Source organism: Bidens hawaiensis, unplaced genomic scaffold (genome assembly GCF_021521415.1).
Source record: "Bidens hawaiensis isolate Kalapana, Puna unplaced genomic scaffold, B.hawaiensis_p1.1 tig00024841_1, whole genome shotgun sequence".
Classification (NCBI taxonomy): domain Eukaryota; kingdom Viridiplantae; phylum Streptophyta; class Magnoliopsida; order Asterales; family Asteraceae; genus Bidens; species Bidens hawaiensis.
This window is the reverse complement of record NW_027493940.1, coordinates 219,972-242,187: the sequence shown is the minus strand read 5'-3', so window position 1 is coordinate 242,187 and position 22,216 is coordinate 219,972. Positions and strand designations below refer to the sequence as shown.

Sequence of the window (22,216 nt, the reverse complement as noted above, 5' to 3'; positions counted from 1 at the left end):
CAGAAGGTATCCTTTAAGGAATAAAGAATATGCTGATGTTGACAGCTGCCAATGAAAGGTGGACAACTCAGCAAAACCCATGTGCTACCACGTGATTGCACATGGGTCAGGTGAAAAACCTGGGTCAGAGAATAATCAATGAAAAAGCACCAGGTGTCCTAAGGACACGTGGCGCAAAGCAATAGGAGGAGGCCAAAAAGGCCCTAATGGGATCTGAGCCCAATCATTGGAAACCCTAACACTATAAATACCACACCACCTCCACAAGGGGAGGTAAGCAAGAAAATACATTCCAATTCTTTACTCACTCTCGGATTGTTATTATCTTCTCCTACAATCTCTTATTCTCACACCGGAGGGTTACCCCAAAGAGGACCCCTCTGTCCCTTTCTGAGGGGTAAGTTCACGGTGCTGCTCGTTTTGTAGGTGGAAGAATTCATACTCTGGAGAACCATCGGTGAAATAGCATACTCATACCCGAGGAAAGTTGATCGTCTACCAGTGAGCCGATCCACGTTTCTTCACTTAGGATTCAGACTCAACTAGAAGACCGAGTTTACAACAGACTTATTCAAATGAAAAACAAACTTAACGTTACAAAGCCTTGTAAAATAAAAACGTGCATGGATCAATTTTCATCATATAAAAATGTATATTTGAAGTTATTAACAAACGAGAATCCTTCATGTAATAAGTTATATATATTAGACTAATCATAAACTAAACTTCAATAGAATTTATGTATTTGTTTATTTTATTATCAATGTTATGTATTTCTTTACTAGATAAGTGGTTGTGATGCGAATTTGACGGCCTAAGAATGAAAGACACTGAATTGGTTAAAGATCACTCTAACCGATTATAATTTTCAATCCATTACGTTTGAATGAAGAGAAAATTGATGCAAGTCATACTGTCGAAAAAAATTTAAATAATAAGAGTGGGAATCTAGGAATACAAATAACAAAGTGAAGACTTTGCCAATAGAAAAAGAATACAATGGTCACGGTAACGATTGTCTCAATCGTTCAAGCTCCTCTTTCACTGCCTTCATGTTCGGCCTTTTCTTTCCCTCTAGCTCGATACAGTCTTTTGCAAGCTTCGCAACGTATTTAATATGCCCATCGTTCTTAACTTGATCATCAAGAATTTGTATTAAGCTACCCCTTTCCAAAGATGAAACAAAAAACATTGCCAAACCCAAATCACTTTCAGTCCCATCACATGAAAAGACTTTTCTACCCGTGAGCAGCTCCACAAGAACCATGCCAAAGCTATAAACGTCACTCTTTTCTGTCAAAATTCCTGATCGAAAGTACTCGGGATCTATGTACCCAAGAGTCCCATGCACCATTGTTTGTATGTGAGTCTGGTCCATAGGAATGAACTGCGAGATCCCAAAATCAGAAACTTTAGCAGTATAATCATCGGATAAAAGTATGTTCAACGATTTAATGTCTCTATGAATGATTTGTGTGGTTGAGTGTATATGAGCAATGGCTTCTGCCGTCTGTGTGGCTATATTAAGACGCCTTTTGAATGCCATGGAAGATGCATTTTCTTTTTCATGTAGGTGGTGAAAGACGGTTTTATTGGTTACAAACTCATATACAAGAAGAGGAGTCTGTGTTTCTAGACAACAACCCAAGAGCCTTACAATATTCGGATGGCTAGTTTCCGATAGCATGATTACCTCATTAATAAATTGCTCGATTTGGTGGTTGTCAATGGACTTGGATTTTTTAATGGCAACCATTGTCTTATCTTCTAATATACCTTTATAAACCGTACCATAGCCTCCTTGACCTATGACATTGGTTTTATGAAAGTTATTCGTTGCTTTTTCAAGAACTCTTGCTGCAAAAATCTTGGCCATATGGGAGGAATGTTTAGACTCAAAGAGTATTTTCTGCAAAATTAAGCCGCTGTTTTTCTTGAAAAACATCTCCTTTGTCTTCGCGATCCTCCTTTGTTTGAGTCCCCAGTACAAGATAAGTGTTAACATAACCGAAGTAGCAGTACCCATGATGATGCCTGCAAATTGATAAACATTCTTATTAGAAACAGTTATTACATCACAATGTTGTTAAGTGATCATAAAAAGCTTCTGATACCCTTATTAATAAATTAGACCGAGTCCGATTTTTTCTACCTAAATAGTGAGCTAGTGTAACAGTATATTTTTAAGCCTCTAGTTTTGTTCATTTGCGTGTTGATCATGTATATGTATGCTTTTAGAAGTTATATGAAAAACAAAAATTAGACTCACCGGTATATAAGGTCTTTCCAAATGACTTAGCAGCTTCTAAATAAGAACAACCACTTCCATGCTCTCTACCGTCACCCCCTTTCCCGATGGGGCAAAAGCAATTGTAGCTCCCGTTTGTGTTAACACAACGATATGTCCCATATATGCAATCATTTAGAGCGCCTTCACACTCGTTTATATCTGAAAAAACATCAAAACCCATCCTAATGGTGCATTTGTTTATTGAAATCTTTTAATAATATTAACTAAACAGTAGAATCACGGTCTCAGTGGAAACAACCTATCTATCAGGGGAAATATATGCCATCATCCCACCTTCGCCTAACCCTACGAGTAGCTTATGTTATTAATGAGATTTTACTAGGCACGTTTGTTTGTTTGTTATGTTAATATCATGATCATCATTGTACTCAGTAAATCCCACCAATAGCTCCCCCCCCCGGTCTCGATAGTAGTTTTGCATCAAGCCTTGGACGTAAGGCACATAACACTCAACCATTGGGACACTGACTGATTGGTGCGTGTACCTTTGTCTTTCGGCCATCAACGCCACCACATGATGCCTGATTAACCTTCCATCACTTTTAACGTTATTTTCATGAAATTAGTAAAATAACGTCAAATTAATGTAATTTCACGAAATTTGTTATATTAATGCATATAACGCTTACCTTGGCAGCCATTTGGGAGGTAGGGGTTACCTTGGTACCCTTGAGCACAAACACAAGTATAACCCCTCTTCTTTTTGGAATAATAGTGATCAATACATACACTATTCTCTTTACACATATGGCTTGCTTTATTTTTTTGTGAATGTTCACAATCATTACTCCCAACTGACCATTCGAGAGCCACTGGGAGAGGCCGATTTAGCATGTTATCAAAATCGGTTTTGTAGAATGTGTATTGATGTCTCTGAACAATAAACGCGTATGAACACTTATTAAAACCCCAAGTCCCTACTTTCCCCGTGTTTCTTTGCGAGCGGATACGAAATTTTGACATTCTCGAAGGGAGTGGTACCTGCCTACACCCATATCCATTACACGAACCGTTATGTAACTTGTGACACCTGCCCCATGATGTACCTCCTGCTACATAGTCTTCACCTCTAAACGACATGATGTCGGCTCTAGTATCACAACCGACAGTAGTTAAGAGGTTCAATACTTTTGATATGAAGAACTTTTTCATCCATATTATCGAGTCTGATCCGTTGAGTTTATGAGTGTGATTGTAACACGAATAGGCCATTGGCAGAACACCATGTATAACACCATCTAGCGATATGTCTAAGAGTACAACGTTAGTGTCGTACAATTTACCTGGTAGTGTTTGTTCAGGTAGCAGCCCTCTTCTATCCCAAATGGATATGGAATAGTAATGTTCCCACATTTATCCGAACAGCCGGGCAGTGATTGAACTGCTTGGGATACCGCTTTCTTTCTTGATAGTATTGCGATCAGTATTGTTAAATGCTGAAGCAGCAACATCGTCGTCATCGCCATTAGTAACTCAAGAAAAACTAACTACTGTTCTAGATTCACATCAGTTGTATTTGTTATTTAAAGCCTATAGAAACGATATAACATATATAGATTGGCCTGTTTTTGTTTTGCTTCTTGGATATTAACAGTTAAGATTTAGTGGCTTGGAGTTACTAAACAAAGATGGATTTGGCTGTTGTGCATGTTCTTTTGTATGTTGGATGTATTATTGTTGCCGATCATCGGTCAAGGAGGCTACGGTACGGTTTATAAAGGTACATCAGAAGATAAGGCAATGGCTGCCATTAAAAAGTCCAAGTCTATTGACAACAACCAAATCGAGCAATTTATTAACGAGGTGATCATGCTATCGGAAACTAGCCACCCAAATATTGTAAGGCTCTTGGGTTGTTGCCTAGAAACACGGACTCCTCTTCTTGTTTACGAGTTTGTAACCAATAAAACCGTCTTTCACCACCTACATGAAAAAGACTATGCATCTACCATGACATTCGAAAGACGTCTTAATATAGCCACACAGACGGCAGAAGCCATCGCTCATATACACTCAACCACACAAATAATTCATAGAGACATTAAGTCGTCAAACATACTTTTATCCGATGACTACACTGCTAAAGTTTCTGATTTTGGGATCTCACGGTTCATTCCTATGGACCAGACTCACATACAAACAATGGTGCATGGGACTCTTGGGTACATAGATCCTGAGTACTTTCGATCAGGAATTTTGACAGAGAAGAGCGACGTTTATAGCTTTGGCATGGTTCTTGTGGAGCTGCTCACGGGTAGAAAAGTCTTTTCGTGTGATGGAACTGAAAGTGATTTGGGTTTGGCAATGTTTTTTGTCTCGTCGTTGGAAAGGGGTTGCTTGATACAAATTCTCGATGATCAAGTTAAAAAAGATGGGATCAATGAGCGTATTAAATACGTCGCTAAGCTTGCAAAAGACTGTATCGAGCTAGAGGGAAAGAAAAGGCCGAATATGAAGGCAGTGAAAGATGAGCTTGAACAACTAAGACGATCGATCGTTCATAATGATTTCCATCAATGAGCTGTGATATTGTATTTTTTTTATGTAACGTTCCTACAAGTAGCTAGATAAGTTTAAAGAGCAGTCATGACTCACGCAACCTTTTAACTAATAGTAAATTAAATTACAGGAAACTTATACTGTTAAAATCCGTGTTAGCATGAAATCGATTTAATAAAAAAAATCTGTTACAATGAATTAGATGAATAGTGTTTATATTAACTTCCTTAAGATATTAACTTGCTTTATATGAATAGAGTAAATAAAATTGATAATTAACTTGCTTTAAATAAAATCTTGGGTGTTGGTAAATCAAGAACAATCATACAACAAAGTGATATGAACAAGTGAAGAAGAACAAGAATTGAACAATAAACTTTCTGATATTGTATTGATGTATTGATCTGAAATTTTTACAATCGGTTTGATGAGTTTATATAGCCATCCAACGGACACAATGTTTCATTGAAACGTCGTGACTCTAACCCTAATAAACAGTTTCTAATTTTCAAATATACATACCAGACCATTCTACTTTTAACAAGTACATAAAATATACTACTAATGACACATGGACCCCTATATTTAGTTTAACTTTCAATATTGGGAAGTTAAACCGATATGCAATTGATAAAAAACAAGTAGCATAACGTGGATTAATGGCTATTTAAGAACCTTTCGGTTGCGGTTAACGAATCATACAAAAGAACCACGAGATCCATCAAGCGTGGTGTCTCGTTGATTACAAACTCGCAACCTAAGTTAGTAAAAGAACATTTGTTTATAGGCAGCATTCTACGAGCTTTGACTATAATAATTGTGACACAAATTTGATGGCCTAAGAATGTGATAGGAATCGTATGTTAGTTTTTCACTTAAATAGTATTTTGCAATTGTGGGAGGGGGTGTATGTAACTTTTATAGTTATAAATAAAGAGGACTAGTAGCTTGGGGAAGGGGGAATAGAATTGGTTAGTTGGGGAAGGGGGAATAGAATTGGTTAGTTGTTAGGCTCATTGCCATGTGCATGAGAAGGGCATAGCCCGAGACCACTTGTGGTTATTATCCTTGTAGATCCTTGTGATCAAATCTTTCAATTAAATACAATTATTATCTTTTGATTTTCATCATCGTTGTTATAAACATACCAAAACCCTATCATTGGTCCGACCTGCCTCACCACCTCTGCTCAGATTTCAATTTCCGTTTTCCTTTCCGATCTAGATCTGATTACTATTACCTGTTCAATCTCCAAATTCCTCCACCTATTTCTTCAATTTCTAATTTCATCATGGTGAGTCAATCCTCTCGATTAGATGCTCACGAACAACAAATTATTCAACTCCAATCTAATGTTACCGAGATCAAGGCATCTCTCGGTATTGAATGCCGATCGTGCAGAATCCGCTGAATTCCGCAAAGTTGTTTTAGCATGGATGAAATCACAGGAGAAGCAACCTCTTGATGATTCTTCTGGATCTGGATCATCAGGTATGGTATTCTCACCGTTCGGGCCCAAATTGGACCCTTCTGATCCTTCGTCTGGTTTACCCTGGACTGTGAAGAAAGTTAAATTACCCGAGTTTTCGGGTTTCGATCCTCAAGGCTGGATCCAAAAGGCGAACCTGTTTTTCGATCTCGATCAGACTCCGGATGCTTCTCGCCTCCAGCTCGCTCGAGTGAGTATGATTGGTGTTGCTCATCACTGGTTTACGGTCCTCACTCAGGTTCGACCATCTCTTTTGTGGATTGATTTTCAATCAGAACTGTTGCAACGGTTTAGTGGTCTCACGATTCAGAATCCGTATGAACAATTGGCAACTATTAAACAATTTGATTCCATTTTTGACTTTATTTATGATTTCGAGTATTTGTTGTCTTTGGTTCCTCGTTTACCCGAGCCTCAAGTTATTGGTTATTTTCTTGCGGGATTGAAGGATGATGTCAAACAGAGGGTTCGTTTACATCGCCCAACCTCATGTATTGATGCGATGTCGTTGGCTAAGTATGTTGAGTTGATGCTTCGGCCATTAGATTCTCATACGTTGTCGTCTCGTTTTCGCTATGTTCAACAGCCGGGATTATTGGGCTACGGGTTCGGGCACCGTTTGGATGGTACGTCGAAGTCTAAACCTACCGGAAACTCCCTTTTGTATTCTGCAAGTGGTCAAGCGGGTCAAAGTGATCGCGGTGTGCGTTTCTTATCTCGCACCGAGTGGGAGGAACGTCGGAAAAAGGGTCAATGCTACAAGTGGGGACAACTCTATAGTCCAACTCATAAATGTCCCGAGGGTAGACTTCGTGTGATGTTGCTCGACGATGATGAACCGGATGGATTCGAGGGGCTGCATTTTCAGTTGGAACATATGGACGATTTCCACCCGAATGGGGGTATTTTCTCCGCGTCGGGGTCTTCTACCAAGCCTTGAGGACAAGGCTTGTGTTATGGGGAGTATTGATAGGAATCGTATGGAAGTTTTTCACTTAAATAGTATTTTGCAATTGTGGGAGGGGGTATATGTAACTTTTATAGTTATAAATAAAGAGGACTAGTAGCTTGGGGAAGGGGGAATAGAATTGGTTAGTTGTTAGGCTCATTGCCATGTGCATGAGAAGGGCATAGCCCGAGACCACTTGTGGTTATTATCCTTGTAGATCCTTGTGATCAAATCTTTCAATTAAATACAATTATTATCTTTTGATTTTCATCATCGTTGTTATAAACATACCAAAACCCTATCAGAATGCAAGACACTGAATCAGTTGAAGACTATTTTATCGTGGTGATTGTAATTGTCAATCAATTATGATGAAGTGAAGAGAAAATTGATGACAGTCGTACTATCGAGATTTTTTTAATGATTCCTGCAAATTGATAACAATACATCACAATAGTGAGCTAGTGTAACTCATATATTTTTAACCCTCTGGTTTTGTTCATTTGTGCTTTGATCGCCTATCTGCATCCGTAACGAACAAATGACCATCGAAACGAACAAATGGCCTACGAAACGAACAAATGACCTCCGCAATGAACAAATGACATTCATTTATGCGTTTTGACGTCCCTTTATGCGTTTTGACGTCCATTTATGCGTTTTGACCTCCGTTAAGCGTTTTGAAATCCATTTATTCTCTTTAATATGAGTATAATATTGTTATAGATTTTTTTTTTTTTGTAAAAAACAACATTTTACGTAGGGGTGTTTGCAATCTGATATTGATAGTTTTAAATTAAACCATGAGCCAAACTGTCAATAACGGTTATATGTCAACGAAACCCGAAACCAAACCATTGAAAATTGAAATCAGCTAGCCAAAAGTTAAAGAAAAAAATCCACCGCGACATCTAACCAATGACTTGTCTAAACATGTTCAAACCAATGTCTATGTTTTCCGCCTCATATTATAATTATAATTATATTATAATTATAAATTATATTACAATTATAAATATATATAATTTACAACTTTGGTGCCGCTAAGCCCCTATTGGGCCAAGTGGCGGCACCAAAGCGGTCCATATCATCTTGGTTTTTTTACTAGATAACTAAAAGGTTATTCGTCTTGACTTAACGATGAAATGCCCAGGACATACAATCTTTGGTATTTACCAACATCTGAGTTGTATCAACCTTTTTGTTTACATGTATCGTAACAAACATAACCGACTGAATTCGTGTCGACTCATTGTCGTAACGCCTGGGACCGAAAACGCATACGATTTACTAATGCCTGATCTTTACAGACTCACATTCGCAACGCCCGAGACCGACAACACTTGGGTTTTACCGATCGAACATATGTCGTTCTTTTTATATTTTAGTGGTTTATATGTTGACCAATCAAACCCACATTAGTGCACAACTGACACGCAAAGGGTACATAAATATATCTGACCTACCCGGTGCGTTATCCAATATGCCCCGCGTGTTATTATATAAAACTAGTTATTATAAAAGAGGTGTTAGAATAACAAACAAATATAGCCTCCAAGGGGTCTAATAGTAATAAGAAACTAAAACAAGGACCTATACAGACTCTATATATACATATACAGAGAAATGATCAAATAAGAAGTTTGATTATCCTAAGAAGGCTAGGAAGGAGGGTATTTTTGTCTAATACCTTAATATTGAAAACCCACTTAATTTAATTTCAAAACCCACTTAATTAAAACCCACTTAATTAAAACACACTTAAATTTTCACTTATCTCCTACAACCACCACCGCCCACCGCCACCCACCGCCACCACCTTGCCGGAAAAGTCTTCGGAAATTTCGTCGGAAAACAAAACACCATGAAAAAGACACAACGCAAAAAACACAATTAAATTACACAATGTAAAAAACACTATGAAAAAATAAAACACACTTGTATAACACAATTTTGTAAAACACAATTTTGGTAAAACACACTATGTAAAAAACCCATGAATTTTTTTTATTTTTATATTGCAATATGGTACTCATATAAAAGATAAAAAAACACTCGTTATTATGATGAAATTGTTTTGAAAAAAAATGTCGTATAAAAAAGTTATGGGCATTTGAAAATGATGAGTGTATTTGACCTGTGCCTTGCATGTGGGGAGAGAAAGTCAACAAATGTGTTATCCCTATTATACCCGTAACATTGTTTTACACTTTATGATCCCTCTAATCTATTCTCAACCATTCAATTTTAATATGAGTGGACAAGGTTATTTCCTGTCCTTAAGACTAATTTTCTTATTACAACCAGACCTACATATATATCACTTTAACTGGTGAGAGCATAAAACCCTAATTCTCTTGGCCGCCATTTGAGTGAAGAAGATGAAGGTATGCATTATTATTAATATTAAAGATCTGCATCAATTAAGTTACTGTTTTCACTAATACATACGATTATTATGATTATTATTAATTTAATTTACGTAATTGCAGTTCAGTATTGCTAATCCGACCACTGGTTGCCAGAAGAAGCTCGAAATTGACGATGATCAGAAGCTGTAAGCCTAATTGGATATAATAATATTAAGCATTTGCATGTTAATGTTATTGAATTTATTAGTTTTAATATGTTTATTGTGTATTGCGTATTGTTTGAGAATAAAGGTTTTGTTTTTGTAGTTTAGATTCTATTTTTAGATCTTAGTTCAAAAAGCTCGGGCTTGTGGCTCGCTCGATAATGGCTCGAATAAAACAACCTGAGCTGAGTTTATTGTTAATTGTTTTTCATAGAGAACTTTTATAATTATTTACATTAACATATATGTTTGTAAAGTTTTATTTTTGAAGCTCATTTTGACTTGAGAGCTTGAGCTTGGCTCATGAGTTGTTTTTTCAAGCTTGAGCTTGGCTCGTTTATTATTATGTATTAAGTAATTTAGATTCTTGGGCTTGTGGCTTGCTCAATAAAAGCTTGAATAAAATTAGCTAAAAGAAACTTGATTTGAAACAACCCGAGCTGAGTTGGCTTGTTTTTGTAACCTGAACACGATCCTAGCTGATCTGCATCGTTTAATTTCGAGCTCGAGCTCAGACTCACCTTGGCTCGACTCGGTCTAGGGGTGTAAATGAGCTAATTCTAAGCTCGTTAAGGCTCGAGTTTGGCTTGTTTAAGTTTAAGATGGCTCGAGCTTGAGGTCGGCTCGTTTATTGTTAATTGTTTTTTTATGGATAATTTTTATAATTATTTACATGTATGTTTGTATAGTATTATTTTTAAAGTTCATTTTGACTTACGAGAGCTCGAGCTCAGCTCATGAGTTGTTTTTTCAAGCTTGAGCTTGGCTCGTTTATTATGCATTAAGTAATTTGGATTCTGTTTTGGTTTAGTTGTTGATATGTATAGTTTTTAGATGTTAGATTATATGCTTAGGGCTTTAAAATAATTGTCATAAGTTAGGGGTGTAAACGAGTTGAGTTCGAGTTTGGCTTGTTTATATTTAAATTGGCTCGAGGTCGAGGTCTACTCCTTTATTGTTAATTGTTTTCTAAATTTTATAATTATTTACATATATGTTTGTAAAGTATTATTTTTAAAGCTCGTTTTGACTTACGAGAGCTCGAGCTCGAGCTCGAGCTCGGCCTCTTTATTATGAATTAAGTAATTTTTGTACGTTTTTGTAATTATTTTGAGGAAAACCTTTAATGAGGCTAAGCGTGGCTTGAGCTTGTGTAGTACCTTAAACGAGCCAAAGCTTGGCTCGTGCAGCGTGACATTGATACATAGAAGGCCAAAGGAGGTAAAACTTAAAAATACACAAGGCACGAGCTCGGGTTTGATAACAAAACAAGCTTTGGATAAGGCTTGGCCCAAGCTTGAAAAAGCTTGGCTTATTTTGAGCTTTTCATATAGGTGCAAGCAGCTTGAGCTTGTTTGCACCTATATGCTGATATATAACAATAGCTATTATGTAACCAGTTTTTACTTCATATTTGTTTACTACATTTGATGAATCTGACTCTCAAATATCAGAATCAAATTAATTTGTTCATGAAGCTTGTACATAGCACAAATTGGTTTGTTTGCTGATAAAATCTGTATTTTCTTATTTCATTATAGTTTTATTATGTTAAACAACATATTTAAAGTTGTTTTTTTATTATTTTGTAGCCGAGCATTTTTCGACAAGAGGATCTCACAAGAAGTTAGCGGAGATGCTCTTGGCGAGGTAAAACAGTTTATTTCTAATATAATTAAATATTATTGGTCATTTTCTTAATTAATAACTAAAGTTTCATCATTTTTATATCTTCCAGGAATTCAAAGGTTATATTTTCAAGATCATGGGCGGCTGCGATAAGCAAGGCTTCCCAATGAAACAGGGAGTCTTAACTCCAGGGCGTGTTCGCCTTCTTCTTGTTCGAGGTTCATATTTTTATCATCATCATAAATATTTATTTTCATTTCTTCATCTAAATTACTAGATTTACGAACAAATTACAGGAACGCCCTGCTTCCGTGGGTACGGAAGAAGGAACGGTGAGAGGAGACGAAAGTCGGTTCGCGGTTGCATCGTAAGCCAAGACCTTTCGGTTTTGAACTTGGTGATTGTGAAGAAGGGTGAAAATGATCTTCCGGGGTTGACTGATGTTGAAAAGCCGAGGATGAGAGGTCCAAAACGGGCTTCCAAAATCCGCAAGCTTTTCAATCTTTCCAAAGAAGATGATGTTAGAAAGTATGTTAATACATACCGAAGAACCTTCACAAACAAAGCTGGTAACTTTTTGTTCATTTAGTGCCACATCAGCAAGTTAGTTTTCCGAAATGTTTTAAAAACCGGTTGAACCGGGTTATATCGGAAGGTCTAACCGGTTGAATAGTTTAACTTATACTTTTCTATAAATGTAACTTCAATTCAAAAATAACCCAAAAGTAAATGATTCCATAACAAAAAATAATAAAAAAATTAATCCATATTAAAAAAATAATGCAAAATCACTCAATTTTAAAAAAAAAGTTCTAAAGTAAAAAAAAAGTTCTAAAGTTTACACGTTTGAATGTTAATTGTTGGGTTAAAAGTAATTTTGAAAAAATGTGGGCCGCAAATATCAAAAATTTCTCGGACATAGAACCGGTGTTTTAGACAAAAACCGCCAGTACGATGTTCTAGCAAACTGGCCAAAAAAGCCGGACTCAAAATACCGTTCTGCTGTGCGAAATCTGGTTTAACCGGTTCAACCGCGGTTTGAACCCGTTTTTAAAACAACGAGTTTTCGCAAACTCGGTGATAAATTGTTGATTTTTTTATTTAACAGGAAAGGAAGTTAGCAAGGCACCGAAGATTCAAAGATTGGTGACTCCGTTGACTTTACAAAGGAAGCGTGCGAGAATTGCTGATAAGAAGAAGAGAATCGCGAAGGCGAAATCCGAGGCTGCGGAGTACCAGAAGCTTTTGGCTACAAGATTGAAGGAACAGAGAGAAAGGCGTAGCGAGAGCTTAGCTAAGAAAAGGTCTCGGCTTTCTGCTGCATCGAAGCCGTCTATTGCAGCGTAAGGTAACGAGTTTTGAATTGATAGTTTGATAATGATTTGGATATGAGAGGATTTGATTATGATTTTCTTGTGTTTTTTTTTTTGTGGTTGTAAGTTGGATTATTGTTTGGTTTTTGTTATTGATATGATTTTGTTATATGTTTTCTGGATCATTGATGTTTTATTGGTAAGATTTTATTATATGGTGATGTTTTTTTCTTTGTGATGTTGGTGTCAAAACATGTTAAGGCTATGTGTAGTTTTCATATAAAATTTAGTCTTTTTAAGAGAAAAGTGAGTTTATCAAAAAAATTATTAAATGGTTTCTAATGCTGTAATTTTTAAGGATCTGTTTATTTTTTTTTACTTTAAATGACTGACAAATAAAGTCTAGCTATATGGGTAATTCAATGACAAACTATAAGTTGGGATTGCATACAGACTACAACGCCGGGTAGGAAAAACCTACATCTCTTCTTCCGGGTAAAATTTGCCTCCCAAAAACCGACTGTGTGTAAGCCTGGTTGAGATCGAATTTAATCTCTAGCCTAAATTTTCGCTTCACTTTTAGGCTAAGGGTAGTGGGGCTTTATCCACCCACAAGTGATCCAATATATTTATGACACATAGGTGCTGACGTGACACAGGATCAAGCCCAAGAGGGTGTAGTGGTCCAGATGATCCGAGGCTTGATTGATTTTTTTTTGTTAAACCCTAAAAATACTAAATTAAAATATTTCACTAAAACATAAATAAAAAGGAAAATAAAAACATAAATTTAAAATACATAAAAATAGCGTTTTTATTTTTTTCCGCAATTCCTTCCGAATACGATCTTTTTCTTCCTCCATTATCGCTTGGTCTGATGGCGATAAGTGGCTAAAGTCTTTGGCTAGAAAAGCCAAACTCTTGAACTGGTTTTTTTATGTCAAGCTTTACCAATCGAGATGAGGCTACTTGACAATTCCTTAACTTGTATCTCGAGCTTCACCAATCCCGCTTCTCCGGTTTTTTTTTCCTTACCTTTGTGGGATTGTTCTGCGGGTTTAGCCGGCTCCGGTTGTGTGTTGATATTACCGTAACCCAAGCCCGACATGGTTTTAAATTTGAGAAACTTAAAAAGAGGTTTTTTAAATTAGTAGAGAGAAAGAGAGTGAGAATGGTGTGTTATTTTTATAAAATGAGGTTGTTATTTATAGTGAAAGTGGTAGAGTTTGTAATTAAAAAAAATGTTTTTACATTTTTGGCCTTTCAAACGGCTATTTTTTTAATTTTCCCCACACTCCAACGGCTACAAGCCCCGCGATCAACTCCACGGCGGCCGTCCGCGCCCGTCGTCCACGCAAGGGTGTAGTGGTGTGCGCGGCGGCTACGTCGTCCACGCCCGGCCAACCGCGCCCCCACTACCCTCAGTCTTAGAACTTGTTGAATTGAAGCTAATCTTTTCACTTGAATATATAATCTAAGGTAGCTTGTTTATTGATTTGAGTTGAGGTAATACAAAACTAGACTTTGAAATCACAGTTAGATCATACCTACTTAAAACACTTAATTTGAGATAAAGTTATTGTTACCTAACAATTGTATCATTTCAAGATCCATTTTGTCACTTAATATAGTCCATCTACTGCCATGTATAACCAAGAAACATGTTAACTTCCACGTGCCATTGTTTTCTTTTATTAATACGTTTGAATCTACCTCAATATCTAAATGAATCTGTCTAAAACAGGATGTCAATCATCTATACCGGTTTTAACGTTTCTGTCCCGATCATATCATATATGAAGTATTATATGTATAAACAAGACAAAAGCCTTGGATGATTAAATATATAATGTTATATTATTTTATATTTTTTATAAAATTTATAATGATTAATAACAAAAACCAGAAATGTAGTCAAACCAAAGTTAAACTCACTAACATGTAAACTTTTATATTATTGATGCATATAACTTTTGATATTACTATCTCATCACATACAAGATCATGATTCCTTTTTATTAGAAAAAACTTATATAACAAGAAACTTAACATAACAAAATGAACTAGAAAGGGGACAAAGATTGTGTAGCTCCCATTCTTCGCTTTCTGAGCCGCTCGGCTATGATGAAGGCGAGCTCCAAAGACTGGGATGCATTAAGCCGAGGGTCACAATGGGTGGTAACGTGAACTAAGGTCATCAAAAGTCACGGTTCTTGAACCGCCAATACATTCAGTCACGTTTTGACCCGTCATTTCAAGATGAACACCACCTGGGTGACTTCCTTCTTGCTCGTGCACGTCAAAGAACGCTCTCACTTCCGCCTGTTATAGTAAACTCGTTATTACACATTTATACTTCACATTAACGAAAAATTCATATACAGGTAAAACGGATATGACGCCCTGCTTGCGGTGCCCACATCTATACTCTCTAATAAAAGGCTACAAGTTTTGTCACTTGTTACTATTACATTAAACCTCACCCTTATTAACAAATTTTTAATAGTCTAATAATAGTTACCATTCTTAAAATTTGTGCTTCAAATTTGTTAATTTAATATTTACTTCCTATATTTTTTTTCAAACATTTGATATTTATAATTATCTTTTACTTTAAAATTGTTTTAAAGACTATTGTACAACAACTATATTAATAGTGTTTAGCGAGTTTATTGTTTCTTGTATACTGATTATTTATTAAATATTGTATTTTCAATAACTACTTGTGTAATACACGGCCTCAAACTAGTATATGTATATATGTGTGGGCCCTCGAGTGGGCAAAAGTGAAATTGCACTAATTTTGACGTTATTTTACTAATTTCATGAAAATAACATTAAAAGTGGCGGAATGTTAATCAGCCATCATGTGGTGGCGTTGATAGCCGAAAGACAAGGGTACATGCACCAATCGGTGGTGTCCCGATAGTTGAGTGTTATGTGCCTTATGTCCAAGGCTTGATGCAAAACTACTATCGAGTCGAGGGTCTCACCAGAAGCAGCCTCTCTATTCCTATGGGGTAGAGGTAAGGCTGCCTATATCTTACCCTCCTCAGATCCTATCATAACTTTGCTATTGGTGGGATTTATTGAGTATGATGATGATGATGCAAAACGGATATGAGTAATGACAAAAGTTACCCTAATAGCATCAAACGGGCGAGTTTTGAGGCCAGACGGAGCCTTGATGGTGTTGCCATGCATAGGATCACTAACCCATGTGACAATGTGACCCGCCCTTCTAACGGCTCTAATAAGATGAGGAAGTTTGACTCTCATGTTTTCGGCTCCCATTCTCGTTATGATCGTAATCCTCCCCGGCTTGTTTTGAGGGTTCAAGATATCAATGAGCTTGACCAACTCGTTCGGGTCCATCTTGTCACTCACCTACGTGGCCCAAAAAATATATATTTTAGCGACTCATTCATTAGGGGTGTGCACAAACCGAAAAAACCAAACCGAATTAGAAACCGGCGGTTCGGTTTTGAACTTCAGCAAAAATCGAAATATTGGTTTTGGCTCGGTTTTGTATTTTTGTTAAGAACCAAAAAAACCGAACCGGACCAAAATAACCAAAAAATCGAAATAACGATAGCATCTTAACCATAACTAATAATACTGGTACTTTTAGTTTTGATTTTGAATTCTGATTTTAATGTCTTTTATTTTCTTTTAATATTTAAGTCCAAATATTCGATATTCTATTAATCATTAGTTTAACGGAAAAAAAATATCTAGCCCAATTTCAATATGCTGGGTCAAGTTTTTTTATTTTTTTATTTTGCCTAAAAAGTTTTGGCTCGATTAGCCAAACCGAAAAAACCGCATCCAAATCCGAGCCGAACCCAAAAACCAGAAACCGAAACCGAACAGTTTTAAAATATCATAAAACGAAAGTTTGGTTTCGGTTCGGTTTTAGTCAAAAAGCGTACCGAACCGCACCACACACACCCTTAGTGTTGATGTTTTTCAAACCAAAGGGTGTAAGAAAAACGAATCAAAAAATAAAATTTACTTTAATCCCGAGTGGGTTGGCGATTCCTCTAAGGAACTCAACGTGTGCACCATCAAGTTGGCGAGTTCTCTGTGCGAAATCTGGTTTAACCGGTTCAACCGCGGTTTGAACCCGTTTTTAAAACAACGAGTTTTCGCAAACTCGGTGATAAATTGTTGATTTTTTTATTTAACAGGAAAGGAAGTTAGCAAGGCACCGAAGATTCAAAGATTGGTGACTCCGTTGACTTTACAAAGGAAGCGTGCGAGAATTGCTGATAAGAAGAAGAGAATCGCGAAGGCGAAATCCGAGGCTGCGGAGTACCAGAAGCTTTTGGCTACAAGATTGAAGGAACAGAGAGAAAGGCGTAGCGAGAGCTTAGCTAAGAAAAGGTCTCGGCTTTCTGCTGCATCGAAGCCGTCTATTGCAGCGTAAGGTAACGAGTTTTGAATTGATAGTTTGATAATGATTTGGATATGAGAGGATTTGATTATGATTTTCTTGTGTTTTTTTTTTTGTGGTTGTAAGTTGGATTATTGTTTGGTTTTTGTTATTGATATGATTTTGTTATATGTTTTCTGGATCATTGATGTTTTATTGGTAAGATTTTATTATATGGTGATGTTTTTTTCTTTGTGATGTTGGTGTCAAAACATGTTAAGGCTATGTGTAGTTTTCATATAAAATTTAGTCTTTTTAAGAGAAAAGTGAGTTTATCAAAAAAATTATTAAATGGTTTCTAATGCTGTAATTTTTAAGGATCTGTTTATTTTTTTTTACTTTAAATGACTGACAAATAAAGTCTAGCTATATGGGTAATTCAATGACAAACTATAAGTTGGGATTGCATACAGACTACAACGCCGGGTAGGAAAAACCTACATCTCTTCTTCCGGGTAAAATTTGCCTCCCAAAAACCGACTGTGTGTAAGCCTGGTTGAGATCGAATTTAATCTCTAGCCTAAATTTTCGCTTCACTTTTAGGCTAAGGGTAGTGGGGCTTTATCCACCCACAAGTGATCCAATATATTTATGACACATAGGTGCTGACGTGACACAGGATCAAGCCCAAGAGGGTGTAGTGGTCCAGATGATCCGAGGCTTGATTGATTTTTTTTTGTTAAACCCTAAAAATACTAAATTAAAATATTTCACTAAAACATAAATAAAAAGGAAAATAAAAACATAAATTTAAAATACATAAAAATAGCGTTTTTATTTTTTTCCGCAATTCCTTCCGAATACGATCTTTTTCTTCCTCCATTATCGCTTGGTCTGATGGCGATAAGTGGCTAAAGTCTTTGGCTAGAAAAGCCAAACTCTTGAACTGGTTTTTTTATGTCAAGCTTTACCAATCGAGATGAGGCTACTTGACAATTCCTTAACTTGTATCTCGAGCTTCACCAATCCCGCTTCTCCGGTTTTTTTTTCCTTACCTTTGTGGGATTGTTCTGCGGGTTTAGCCGGCTCCGGTTGTGTGTTGATATTACCGTAACCCAAGCCCGACATGGTTTTAAATTTGAGAAACTTAAAAAGAGGTTTTTTAAATTAGTAGAGAGAAAGAGAGTGAGAATGGTGTGTTATTTTTATAAAATGAGGTTGTTATTTATAGTGAAAGTGGTAGAGTTTGTAATTAAAAAAAATGTTTTTACATTTTTGGCCTTTCAAACGGCTATTTTTTTAATTTTCCCCACACTCCAACGGCTACAAGCCCCGCGATCAACTCCACGGCGGCCGTCCGCGCCCGTCGTCCACGCAAGGGTGTAGTGGTGTGCGCGGCGGCTACGTCGTCCACGCCCGGCCAACCGCGCCCCCACTACCCTCAGTCTTAGAACTTGTTGAATTGAAGCTAATCTTTTCACTTGAATATATAATCTAAGGTAGCTTGTTTATTGATTTGAGTTGAGGTAATACAAAACTAGACTTTGAAATCACAGTTAGATCATACCTACTTAAAACACTTAATTTGAGATAAAGTTATTGTTACCTAACAATTGTATCATTTCAAGATCCATTTTGTCACTTAATATAGTCCATCTACTGCCATGTATAACCAAGAAACATGTTAACTTCCACGTGCCATTGTTTTCTTTTATTAATACGTTTGAATCTACCTCAATATCTAAATGAATCTGTCTAAAACAGGATGTCAATCATCTATACCGGTTTTAACGTTTCTGTCCCGATCATATCATATATGAAGTATTATATGTATAAACAAGACAAAAGCCTTGGATGATTAAATATATAATGTTATATTATTTTATATTTTTTATAAAATTTATAATGATTAATAACAAAAACCAGAAATGTAGTCAAACCAAAGTTAAACTCACTAACATGTAAACTTTTATATTATTGATGCATATAACTTTTGATATTACTATCTCATCACATACAAGATCATGATTCCTTTTTATTAGAAAAAACTTATATAACAAGAAACTTAACATAACAAAATGAACTAGAAAGGGGACAAAGATTGTGTAGCTCCCATTCTTCGCTTTCTGAGCCGCTCGGCTATGATGAAGGCGAGCTCCAAAGACTGGGATGCATTAAGCCGAGGGTCACAATGGGTGGTAACGTGAACTAAGGTCATCAAAAGTCACGGTTCTTGAACCGCCAATACATTCAGTCACGTTTTGACCCGTCATTTCAAGATGAACACCACCTGGGTGACTTCCTTCTTGCTCGTGCACGTCAAAGAACGCTCTCACTTCCGCCTGTTATAGTAAACTCGTTATTACACATTTATACTTCACATTAACGAAAAATTCATATACAGGTAAAACGGATATGACGCCCTGCTTGCGGTGCCCACATCTATACTCTCTAATAAAAGGCTACAAGTTTTGTCACTTGTTACTATTACATTAAACCTCACCCTTATTAACAAATTTTTAATAGTCTAATAATAGTTACCATTCTTAAAATTTGTGCTTCAAATTTGTTAATTTAATATTTACTTCCTATATTTTTTTTCAAACATTTGATATTTATAATTATCTTTTACTTTAAAATTGTTTTAAAGACTATTGTACAACAACTATATTAATAGTGTTTAGCGAGTTTATTGTTTCTTGTATACTGATTATTTATTAAATATTGTATTTTCAATAACTACTTGTGTAATACACGGCCTCAAACTAGTATATGTATATATGTGTGGGCCCTCGAGTGGGCAAAAGTGAAATTGCACTAATTTTGACGTTATTTTACTAATTTCATGAAAATAACATTAAAAGTGGCGGAATGTTAATCAGCCATCATGTGGTGGCGTTGATAGCCGAAAGACAAGGGTACATGCACCAATCGGTGGTGTCGCGATAGTTGAGTGTTATGTGCCTTATGTCCAAGGCTTGATGCAAAACTACTATCGAGTCGAGGGTCTCACCAGAAGCAGCCTCTCTATTCCTATGGGGTAGAGGTAAGGCTGCCTATATCTTACCCTCCTCAGATCCTATCATAACTTTGCTATTGGTGGGATTTATTGAGTATGATGATGATGATGCAAAACGGATATGAGTAATGACAAAAGTTACCCTAATAGCATCAAACGGGCGAGTTTTGAGGCCAGACGGAGCCTTGATGGTGTTGCCATGCATAGGATCACTAACCCATGTGACAATGTGACCCGCCCTTCTAACGGCTCTAATAAGATGAGGAAGTTTGACTCTCATGTTTTCGGCTCCCATTCTCGTTATGATCGTAATCCTCCCCGGCTTGTTTTGAGGGTTCAAGATATCAATGAGCTTGACCAACTCGTTCGGGTCCATCTTGTCACTCACCTACGTGGCCCAAAAAATATATATTTTAGCGACTCATTCATTAGGGGTGTGCACAAACCGAAAAAACCAAACCGAATTAGAAACCGGCGGTTCGGTTTTGAACTTCAGCAAAAATCGAAATATTGGTTTTGGCTCGGTTTTGTATTTTTGTTAAGAACCAAAAAAACCGAACCGGACCAAAATAACCAAAAAATCGAAATAACGATAGCATCTTAACCATAACTAATAATACTGGTACTTTTAGTTTTGATTTTGAATTCTGATTTTAATGTCTTTTATTTTCTTTTAATATTTAAGTCCAAATATTCGATATTCTATTAATCATTAGTTTAACGGAAAAAAAATATCTAGCCCAATTTCAATATGCTGGGTCAAGTTTTTTTATTTTTTTATTTTGCCTAAAAAGTTTTGGCTCGATTAGCCAAACCGAAAAAACCGCATCCAAATCCGAGCCGAACCCAAAAACCAGAAACCGAAACCGAACAGTTTTAAAATATCATAAAACGAAAGTTTGGTTTCGGTTCGGTTTTAGTCAAAAAGCGTACCGAACCGCACCACACACACCCTTAGTGTTGATGTTTTTCAAACCAAAGGGTGTAAGAAAAACGAATCAAAAAATAAAATTTACTTTAATCCCGAGTGGGTTGGCGATTCCTCTAAGGAACTCAACGTGTGCACCATCAAGTTGGCGAGTTCTCTGTGCGAAATCTGGTTTAACCGGTTCAACCGCGGTTTGAACCCGTTTTTAAAACAACGAGTTTTCGCAAACTCGGTGATAAATTGTTGATTTTTTTATTTAACAGGAAAGGAAGTTAGCAAGGCACCGAAGATTCAAAGATTGGTGACTCCGTTGACTTTACAAAGGAAGCGTGCGAGAATTGCTGATAAGAAGAAGAGAATCGCGAAGGCGAAATCCGAGGCTGCGGAGTACCAGAAGCTTTTGGCTACAAGATTGAAGGAACAGAGAGAAAGGCGTAGCGAGAGCTTAGCTAAGAAAAGGTCTCGGCTTTCTGCTGCATCGAAGCCGTCTATTGCAGCGTAAGGTAACGAGTTTTGAATTGATAGTTTGATAATGATTTGGATATGAGAGGATTTGATTATGATTTTCTTGTGTTTTTTTTTTTGTGGTTGTAAGTTGGATTATTGTTTGGTTTTTGTTATTGATATGATTTTGTTATATGTTTTCTGGATCATTGATGTTTTATTGGTAAGATTTTATTATATGGTGATGTTTTTTTCTTTGTGATGTTGGTGTCAAAACATGTTAAGGCTATGTGTAGTTTTCATATAAAATTTAGTCTTTTTAAGAGAAAAGTGAGTTTATCAAAAAAATTATTAAATGGTTTCTAATGCTGTAATTTTTAAGGATCTGTTTATTTTTTTTTACTTTAAATGACTGACAAATAAAGTCTAGCTATATGGGTAATTCAATGACAAACTATAAGTTGGGATTGCATACAGACTACAACGCCGGGTAGGAAAAACCTACATCTCTTCTTCCGGGTAAAATTTGCCTCCCAAAAACCGACTGTGTGTAAGCCTGGTTGAGATCGAATTTAATCTCTAGCCTAAATTTTCGCTTCACTTTTAGGCTAAGGGTAGTGGGGCTTTATCCACCCACAAGTGATCCAATATATTTATGACACATAGGTGCTGACGTGACACAGGA

At 36.5% G+C, this 22,216-nt stretch overlaps 1 protein-coding gene, 1 long non-coding RNA gene and 4 pseudogenes across 2 annotated transcripts; 3 read left to right on the top strand and 3 right to left on the bottom strand.

Annotated features, from left to right (window-relative positions):
* Positions 1 to 1,003: 1,003 nt before the first annotated feature.
* Positions 1,004 to 3,664, bottom strand: LOC143570169 (putative wall-associated receptor kinase-like 16 pseudogene; annotated as a pseudogene).
* A 387-nt stretch (positions 3,665 to 4,051) lies between these two features.
* LOC143570167 (putative wall-associated receptor kinase-like 16 pseudogene) lies at positions 4,052 to 4,831 on the top strand (annotated as a pseudogene).
* Positions 4,832 to 9,563: 4,732 nt separating this feature from the next.
* Positions 9,564 to 12,996, top strand: LOC143570155 (small ribosomal subunit protein eS6-like). Its single transcript, XM_077055886.1, has 6 exons — positions 9,564 to 9,635; positions 9,741 to 9,805; positions 11,416 to 11,473; positions 11,562 to 11,670; positions 11,749 to 12,021; positions 12,561 to 12,996. Exons 1-6 carry the CDS (start codon positions 9,630 to 9,632, stop codon positions 12,797 to 12,799), a joined length of 750 nt encoding a protein of 249 aa, XP_076912001.1. The 5' UTR covers positions 9,564 to 9,629; the 3' UTR covers positions 12,800 to 12,996.
* A 1,780-nt stretch (positions 12,997 to 14,776) lies between these two features.
* On the bottom strand, positions 14,777 to 16,894 carry LOC143570166 (phospho-2-dehydro-3-deoxyheptonate aldolase 2, chloroplastic-like; annotated as a pseudogene).
* A 55-nt stretch (positions 16,895 to 16,949) lies between these two features.
* Positions 16,950 to 21,786, top strand: LOC143570164 (uncharacterized). The gene is made up of 2 exons (XR_013141881.1): positions 16,950 to 17,126; positions 21,416 to 21,786. It is a non-coding gene; the product is annotated as an uncharacterized LOC143570164 (long non-coding RNA).
* LOC143570160 (phospho-2-dehydro-3-deoxyheptonate aldolase 2, chloroplastic-like) lies at positions 19,172 to 21,289 on the bottom strand (annotated as a pseudogene).
* Positions 21,787 to 22,216: the final 430 nt, after the last annotated feature.